We start from the raw sequence: 8,930 nt of genomic DNA, 5'->3' as shown, positions 1-8,930 counted from the left end.
GAGGGGAGCGGGACAGATTCGAACTCGGCGTGTGGGGACCGGTTTCAATACGCGGGGCGAAGCGGTGCTAAAAGTGAGTGGAATTGGTGGTAGGAAAACCGTCAATCTGTCCGTGTGCTGCTCCAGGCTGGCATTTACTTCAACAACAAATTGAGATGGTGTGTGCGTTTGCTGATAGCGTGGGTGGAAAGGGATAGATCATTTGCTGTGCTGTAGTCAGCTCTGTAGCTAAAATTTGTTTGTTTGTTAAATTAAAACCCAAACCGTAGTGTTTCACACGTTGTTGCTTGGATGGGACTTATCACAGAATCACACAATATTAGGAACTGGAAGGGATCGTGAAAGCTCATCCGGTCCAACCCCCCTGCCAGAGCAGGATCACCCAGACCAGGTCACACAGAACGCGTCCAGGGTTTTGAATGTCTGCAGAGAAGGAGACTCCACAACCCCTTATAGCAATGAGTAAACAAAATTTTGTGCAATCGTTGAGACAACTGATACAATCTAGATGCAAATTTTCAAATTGGAGATACTACAAAACATCGTTTGTATTTCATGTAGGTATCACATTGCTTGATCAGAAGAACATTTTTTGGGTATCCCCTAACTAAAGCAGGTTCTGGTCTGGTCCAGCAGACTAAAGGTAAGAAAAGATTTGCTTGGGCTTCTGCCCTGTTTCAATCTTATACCAAGAGGTGACATTTTCTGCAGGAATTTGGCATCTTCTCTCCTGTACAAATCCTGTTCTTCCTTGTGTTTTTCTCTAGATGTTTGTTTGAGGTTCTGCAGGTCACGAAGTTCTACAGCAGCTGCTGATGCGTCTGGAGAGGACACCTTCCTCAAATGGGGCCTTTTCCTGGTCCCTCTGACCACGTTCTGTCTCGGCACTTGGCAGGTACAAATAAGTATTTACTTTTTTCAAGAGATTAGCACTTGAAGGCTGTCCGGTTGTTCCATCTCTGGCTGTGAAATCTACTTCATATCACATACAGGGTAAAGATTTGCTGTTATTTCACCTTTCTGTTTTCCAAGTGTCCATTTGTAAGTCTTTAAAGGAGAGATTTTTTACACTTGTATTTCAGTATATTTTCTCAAATTTAAGACAGTAGCCTCCATTTCCATATCTCCAATTACCCTGTTTTAGACCAGGTCTGAGGAGAAACTTATGGCAAAGATTTTAAGGCTTGCTGGGCTTACTACATTGCTCTGTTTTACCAGAAGGAATTACTTTTCTGTTTGTGTGCTTTCAGGTTCAGCGACGGAAGTGGAAATTAGATTTGATTGCACAACTGGCATCAAGAATTACATCAGAGCCCATCCCGCTGACATTAGAGTAAGGAGGCTGAGACAGTTTGTGACTGTGCTGGGGACACCAGATATGGTCCCTGCACTAATAAGCTTACACTAAACTAAACTGCATGAAAATGAAGGAACGCAATGGGCACCAGGATGTGCAAGCAAATTAGACAGACAGACATCCTGTTAATCTTCTTATTTTTAGTAAGAGAATAAGGGAGTACTTCCCTATGGGATACTCTAAATGCATGTCAAAAGGATGAATCTTTGGAATGTGGTATGGAGTTCGTACCCTGTGTGATCCTCCCAGAGGAGGACATGGTAGCTGGTGCCTGTGGTGTCCCAAAGGGGTTATTTCTGCAACAGGGAGACGTGGATCAATAGCAGGCCCTGCGCTAAGTGTGGAGCAGTTGTGTCAGATACGAGACAGATTTTTAAGGTCGCTTGGCCATATGGCACAACTGACAAACCAGTCCAGTTGTTCCATTTCAGGGTCTGGGATGGGAAAGAAGCGCTCCCTGTTGGCTGGGTGCTTGTGCAGTGTATCCCCTGCTGCTCAGCTGTGTGATCCCCTGATTTCATTTGCTTATCAGCCATGATTTTGTTTTCATCTCCTCCCATGCAGCCCCATTGAATTGAAGGAACTGGAGTACAGACCTGTAAAGGTTCGAGGGCATTTTGACCACTCCAAGGAGCTCTACATTTTGCCACGGTCACTTGTGGACCCCGAGCGAGAAGCCAGAGAAGCTGGGCGGCTGACATCCCACCCGGAAAATGGTGCAAATGTCATTACTCCTTTCTACTGCACAGAACTGGGGTACGTTAAAGTCATGGTTCATGTGAGCAACTCGCTTCTGTTTTGAAAAGCTGAATCATGGTGGTTGGGTTTATATAAATCACTCCGTCTCCCTTAAAAGGCATCACTGAGTATGTTGGGTCGCTGAGGCTCAACTCAGAATAGTATTTCAATTCCTTTCTAATGTGAACACATTGTGATGACAGCAGAAAAGCGGCACCAAACATACGGGTTGCTTCTTTCTTTGGTACTTCGTTCTAGGCAGCAGCAAGAATGAATTTCCCTTCACTCATGAGCTGTACTTCTTTATGTAACTCTAGGGTCACGATTTTAGTCAACCGAGGATTTGTGCCCAAAAAGAAATTGAAACCGGAGACCAGGCTGAAGGGACAGGTAAGGGGGTACAGGGAACATTGTGCATGTCTTTCTGCCCTGCCATGACCCCAGAGGCGCTGCTGACAAACCAGGAAAGGCAGTGGCCATGTTCGGCACCAGGGAAGTTACTTAAATACAGTGATTGCACTTCTCAAAGAATAGAAACCATTTTCCCCCCCTTTTTTGTTAAGTAAACGTTTCTTTACAAATGAGGAGCTGTTCTTGATCTGCCTTTTTCCCCACACTGCCCCACTGCAGGGCATGACCAGTTGATTTTTAATCAGACCCTGCAAGTGCTGTATTTTTCTACCAGGACCTGGTATGCCAGAATACGAAATGAACCTTGAAAGATTCTTTTCTCCTCTGCACTTCAGATTGAAGATGAAATTGATCTCACAGGGGTGGTGAGGTTATCAGAAACCCGCAAACCTTTTGTGCCTGAAAACAACATTGAGAAAAACCGCTGGCACTACCGGGACCTGGAGGCTATGGCAAAGGTGACCGGCGCTGAGCCCGTATTTATTGATGCAGATTTCAGTAAGTCACAGAGGAACCCAACCCAACCCAACCCTGCAACTTATGTTGGTCTCCCCTGGTTTCTGTTCAGTCAGTTGTTTCCCCTGGGCACTCAGACAGGTATCGCATCTCTCTCTTCTCTTGGTATACTCTGCTACTGCTAGGTTTACCATTTTGAAGGGGATAGGAAGCCAGCACTGGGGAGCAGTAGCATGCTCAGGGCAGGTGCAGGGGGGTGCTCGATGCCTCGAGCACAATCCCTATCACACAAATCCCTACCACTTGCTGTAGGGCTGCCTGCCCCACAGCTCTGGCTTTGCTGGTAACTTGGGAGCTCCACTGCCTGAGGAACAGGGTATCCATGTGACTTGGCACCTTTATATCATTTCTCACAGCAAGAGCAGCTCTACAAGGTACAGACCAAATTTAACTTGTACCCCACGTTGTACCTACAGGAAGCACAGTCCCAGGAGGGCCCATCGGAGGCCAGACAAGAGTGAGCCTGAGAAATGAGCACATGCAGTACATTGTCACCTGGTGAGTCACCCAGCAGCACTGAACTAACCTTCCGTGAGTTTCTTTTGAATGTAACGCTTTGCCTGGTATTCTTGCTCCTGCATCAGCAAGATCTGATGAGCACCTAAGCTACCAAAGACTAAAGCTATAACCTAAGTAACATTTGCCCAGTACTTAAAAAATAACTGGTTTATTGCACCACGGCTGACTTAGGGGAGGTCCAGTCCATCTTGAAAAGGTAGTGTCAATGTGTGGTTTTCTTGTCTTTTGTAGGTATGGCTTATGTGCTGCAACTTCATTCTTGTGGTACAGGAAGTTTATACAAAAGATACGTCTCTGATAAGAGCTGATTTAATCTGTACTGCAGTCAAGAGCAGACTTTTATAGAAGACAACAGTCTGCTCAGTCCTGAGTAACTGAAGTACTCAGAGTATCAAGTTACCATGTTCTGTGAATTTGTACAGCTATGAAGGTGCAAATAAGACTTTAAGCAACTGATGCAGACCCTGAGCTCCTACCAGTGCAATTCTGGCTGCAGCTTGGAAGTCCTGAACTTCAACATTTCAAGAGGCTTTTGAGACTGTGTAAATCAGCTTCACTGGAAATCTCAAGGATACGTTTTTCTACCTGTGGTTGGTTGAAAGCTACAAAGTTTAAACTCTCCACAGCTGTATTTTGTAAGACCACCACGGATTTTGTGAATCAGTTTCTTTACACTTCGTACTCATTCCTGAAGTCAGGAGTGGTTCACAGCAGTTGCACTGGAATAAAGAAGGTCTGTAGGTGCTTGTTTGCCTCATGACTTGCATTGTACATCTCGCATCTTAACAGCGACAGGCCTGAATTCAAGGTTACTGTGAATACTCAAGTCTAATTGTGTGAGGCAGCCACAGCTTTGCAACAGCATGATGAGGGCTAGCAAAAACAAGGAGCTACCTCAGATGGGGCCTTGTCAGGCTTGGTAGCCTCCCACAATGCCACAGGACCAAGCCAGCAGTCAGACTGTCATTGATGTGCAGTGTGTTTAGAGAGGAATTACAGCACGGGACTAGCAGTTAAGGACAGTTGTTCCATGTAAAGTAAAAACCTGCTCTACACAGCTGTTATTGTGCAGCACTCAACCAATCAAATAGCAATGCTCATGTGCTACCCACTGCCTGGAACACCCCCATGAACAGAGACCACTGAAGCTTCACCTTGGGGTTTATTCTTCTTATGTACAGAAAACACGGTAACAATCCAGTACATCTTTAGCCCAGCTTAGTAGCCAGTTCTTTAGCCTTTGCTTTTTCAAGCTTAGCAATGCGAGCCACTGATTTTGGACCCAAGACGTTACCGCCCCAGTGACGACGGATCTGTGAAAAAGTGAGAACAGGTTAGATGCCTCATACAATCTCTCACTACATCATTCAATCAATTTCCTCAAGTCTACTCCTTTATGCACAAGGGGAAGAGCTCCCTCAACTACCAAGTCCTACACATTTCAAGCAGTGAACTACTTTTCAGGGTAGATCAGGCAGGTAACACAAGAGTTTAAAATCTTTCCCCATGAGCAGTGCTGAATTCTGCCACCACTTGTGGGATGGAGCTGAGCCTTGCAGAAGCTGCTGCCCTCTGTACAATCCTAGCCCTGCAATAGCTCCATTTGCTTGGAACTTGGCAAGTGTCACATTTTACCCCACCTTCAGATAAAGAATCTGGATACATCATAAGCAAATCTAGGTACAACACCCCCAACAGGCTTAAAGCTGATATCACTGTCTGAAATAATTTACTTTTCCACTGGGAAGGTTTTGTGAATGTTAACAGCACAAACTGAAAGAGAATCTTACCTCATCATATCTGTCATTGTAGTTGGTCTTGACAGCCTCCACCAGCTTTGCAAGGGCTCCCTTATCCTCTCTGTTGGTAATAAGTTTTAAGTTACTTTAAAGCCTCAAATTAACATTTTCCATTATCTTTTCCCTCAGGATTTAAGAGCTCGTAGCAGCAGTGTGATTTTTCAGGTTCAACATAAGCATCGTTTGGGTTAACCACTCCAATCATCAATGCTTTAGGAACCTGCAGTGTGATTTTTCAGGTTCAACATAAGCATCATTTGGCAAGGGTTAATCACTCCAATCATCAATGCTTTAAGAACCTGCACTGCTCAGGTTAAGGTTAATAGTTCCATCTACATATTTTAGAGTAATCATCCTTTTGGTAAACCGAAGTAACCTGTATCTTCAGGATCCAATAGAGCTCTTCATACAGAAGGACATCTACATTAGACATTACAGAGCTAGTATTTTAGTTTTACTACTTTAAACTAGAGACCCAGGTTTGCCATCCATCTGCGTTATGGTCTGTATTTATGTGGAGTTTGCTTTCTCCACAATAGAGAATCAAGTCAGCACACACAATACTTACGGGTTAACTTGGGTGAAAGCAACAGAGGTACAAGTTTTCCTGTGGACCAGTCGCCCCAATCTGGCTTTGCCCTTGATGATGCAGTATGGCACTCCCATCTTGCGGCACAGGGCAGGCAAGAAGACCACCAGCTGAAAAGAGAGCGAGTGGGCTGTGTCACTGCAGAATAGTATCATCTTATTCTTTGGATCTGCCTGGGCTGTGGCAATTGCTCAGTGTTAAAAAGCTCGTTTTGCTCTTCACTGTTGATTCAGGTGAAGAAATTCATACATCATTGCAAGGGCCAAGCCTCATTGTAATACCAGGACAACTGAACTGGCATAAGTATTCCAGTTCTGGTAAAGTCTTTTTATGCATTCTCTTTGCAAGCAATAAATTTGTCCTAAAAAGCATTTTCACCCCAAACCCAGTTCTGACCTCAGCTTAAATTACATGGGTAGCCTGTAACATGTACAGCGAGTACGCTTACCTCAATGGGGTCCACATCGTGGGCGATCACTACAAGCTGGGCTTTCTTGTTCTCTACCAGAGTTGTGACACTGTTAATACCTGAAAAACAAGTTATAGGTAAGCTTTGATTCTGCTCACTATTTGCAGAGCTTTCATACAAGCCTCATACAACCAGCTCAGATCCCATAGTGTAGCTTCATTATGAAAGCTGTGAAAACTTTTCATTCCTGTTGAGTAGCACAGAGAAGATAATGCATGGACAATTTGCTAAAGCTCAGGGTTAAAAAGCTCGTCTATTTTGCTCTTCACTTTGAGCTCAGGTGAAGAAATTCAATACATCATCGCAATAGCTTGTCCAGTCCTGTCTGGCTGATGCACAGCACCAACTTATCCATCTTTTCTGTAGCAAAGCACCGTGCTCCTGTATCTGCAAGCAGCCAAGTCCACATACAAAGTTACCTGCTCGGAGGACCGGTGGCCGCTTAGTCGGAGCATCGCCCTTTCCTGCAGCTTTCTGCTCAGCTCGAGCCAGGAGCCTCTGCTTCTTCTCTTGCTTGTTTTCTGGCCTGTACTTGTGTGCCAGCTTCAGAAGCTGTGTAGCTGGAATAAAACATCTACCAGTTAGTTAGCTGCATGACCTGGAAAATTAAGCATTGCTTTTAAAAAACACTGAAGTGCATCAGCGATCTTGGTGGTTGTCATCAAGTGTATTTAGACAGCAAAGTCAACATCATGTGCACCACCTCAAGAGCAGAGCTAGCGGAGTGCCTCAAGAGCTTGCATTTACCTCTGCTGGCATTGAAAGCTCCTTCACTGCGCGAATGAGGAAATGCCTGTGGACCTCCACATTAATGATGGTTAAAGGTGCACTTTCTCTTTTACAGCAAACAGCTTGTTTGGCAACATAACAGAGGGAGTTACTCTACATAGGGGGGGAAGTTTCTTGCATAGATGTCACCTAGAAAAAACTATTCACTCATTCACAGACCCTGAAGTCCCTTCTTTCTCCGTTTCACTGTCAGCCCACAGGATGCTGGCTTTCCCCTCAAAGCCTGCACTCATAGGTTTCTCAAACTATGGGTTTATACAGTTAAAAAAACCCTGCATGTTCTACATCAAACTGGAAGAATGGACTCTAATGGAAGCACACAATTAAGATAACTCTGGGTCTGGGTCATTAAGTAGGAGCTTTGGTATTTTCTAGTCCCTTTTCAAAGCACGTAACAGCTATCAAGACTTAAGCCAGCAAATTCAGACAGCAGCTTGCTGTTAATATCAACTCAATCATTATTAAAACCTCCCATTAAATCTTATTTTGGTCTCTTTCCTCCTCTCTGAGGCGTATCCCGTTAACAACTCCAGTCACAAGAACTTTGTGAGGTGCATTCTTACCTGTCTGGCGGTCCAGAGCCTGAGTGAACTGGTTAATGGCAGGAGGCACCTTCAAGCGCTTGTAGAGGATGGATCTCTGGCGCTGCAGCCTGATGTAGCGTGGCCATTTCACAAAACGGGTGAGATCACGCTTCGGCTGGATATCCTGTCCTAAAAATACAGACTTTAGCTCAAAGCTGTTCCAAACCCACACAGCAACCGCACGGACCAGGCAGGAGTGCATCAGTGATCTTGGTGGTGTTCTGTCAGCACTACCACTCAGATAGCAAATATTCTTTCACATCATCTGCACATCTTACAAAGGCACTTCAGGAGCCTGAATTGATTTACCACACCACGTGCGAAAGAACAAGATTTCTCCAACAGAATCACATAATACGGGAAATTCAGAAAGTTGTCCACAATCATCTTCATACACCTAATGAAGGATGGCTTTTAATCGCACGCAGCAACTGCCTCCATCACCATCTCCACTGTACAGCTTTATTACAGTGCACTTCTGTTGATGATTTAGACATCTACCTGCAAACAACAAAATCTTGAGTAGCCCAAATACCCACTTACTCACCAATGCCAAAGTTCTTGGGCCTCTTCTCAAAGAGGGGGTTGACAACTTTCTTGGCCTCCTGCTTCTTGACTACAGCAGGGGCCGGTGCCACCTTCTTGCCCTTGGCCTTCTTTCCTTTCGGCTGCAAATAAGAAACACACCCATCTTTCTTTTGCCTTACATTTGTGTACTTAAAAGAGCTCCCAGTCCACCTCGAAAATGCATTTTCCCAGGCCTTTTTCCAGCCTGGCAGCCAACCCCCCTGCCTGGCCTTGCTCTTTCGGAGAGAGCAAACCCTTCACTTCGTATTTAAAAGATTGATGGCTCAGACAGGAACACCGTTTAAAACCGCGCACTGATCCCCTCGGCCGAGCACCAAACGCCCGAGGAGCAGCAGTTGCTCCCCGTCCACCTCGAAAATGCATTTTCCCAGGCCTTTTTCCAGCCTGGCAGCCAACCCCCCTGCCTGGCCTTGCTCTTTCGGAGAGAGCAAACCCTTCACTTCGTATTTAAAAGATTGATGGCTCAGACAGGAACACCGTTTAAAACCGCGCACTGATCCCCTCGGCCGAGCACCAAACGCCCGAGGAGCAGCAGTTGCTCCCCGACACCGCGAGCAGCCGAGACACCGCC

The 8,930-nt window shown here is 45.4% G+C and overlaps 2 protein-coding genes across 2 annotated transcripts; one reads left to right on the top strand and one right to left on the bottom strand.

Moving 5' to 3' along the window:
* Window positions 1-561: 561 nt before the first annotated feature.
* SURF1 (surfeit 1) lies at window positions 562-3,839 on the top strand (the record flags this gene model as incomplete). Its single annotated transcript, XM_010185047.1, has 8 exons — window positions 562-643; window positions 768-895; window positions 1,251-1,333; window positions 1,922-2,113; window positions 2,413-2,485; window positions 2,842-3,004; window positions 3,439-3,520; window positions 3,773-3,839. Coding segments are annotated over 8 exons (870 nt in total), but the record flags the coding sequence as incomplete, so codon positions are not given.
* Window positions 3,840-4,684: 845 nt separating this feature from the next.
* RPL7A (ribosomal protein L7a) lies at window positions 4,685-8,722 on the bottom strand. Its single transcript, XM_010185046.1, has 8 exons — window positions 8,654-8,722; window positions 8,319-8,487; window positions 7,751-7,900; window positions 6,818-6,958; window positions 6,378-6,457; window positions 5,909-6,039; window positions 5,332-5,401; window positions 4,685-4,854 (listed from the first exon to the last, which is right to left on the bottom strand). The coding sequence occupies exons 1-8, from the start codon at window positions 8,720-8,722 to the stop codon at window positions 4,750-4,752; spliced, it is 915 nt and encodes a 304-aa protein (XP_010183348.1). The 3' UTR covers window positions 4,685-4,749.
* Between the last annotated feature and the right edge of the window lie 208 nt (window positions 8,723-8,930).

Source organism: Mesitornis unicolor, unplaced genomic scaffold (genome assembly GCF_000695765.1).
Source record: "Mesitornis unicolor isolate BGI_N332 unplaced genomic scaffold, ASM69576v1 scaffold8375, whole genome shotgun sequence".
Taxonomy (NCBI): Eukaryota; Metazoa; Chordata; class Aves; order Mesitornithiformes; family Mesitornithidae; genus Mesitornis; species Mesitornis unicolor.
The sequence above is the reverse complement of the archived record's forward strand: the minus strand, read 5'-3'. Positions and strand labels throughout refer to the sequence as shown.

Excerpts from the sequence above, each read along its gene's own strand:
- RPL7A (XM_010185046.1), bottom strand. The coding sequence starts at position 8,722 with ATGCATTTTCGAGGTGGACGGGGAGCAACTGCTGCTCCTCGGGCGTTT. Across the intron at positions 7,901-8,318 it reads GCCCAAGAACTTTGGCATTG|GACAGGATATCCAGCCGAAG; the intron begins GTGAGTAAGTGG and ends CTGTATTTTTAG. Across the intron at positions 6,458-6,817 it reads GCCACCGGTCCTCCGAGCAG|GTATTAACAGTGTCACAACT; the intron begins GTAACTTTGTAT and ends CTTGTTTTTCAG.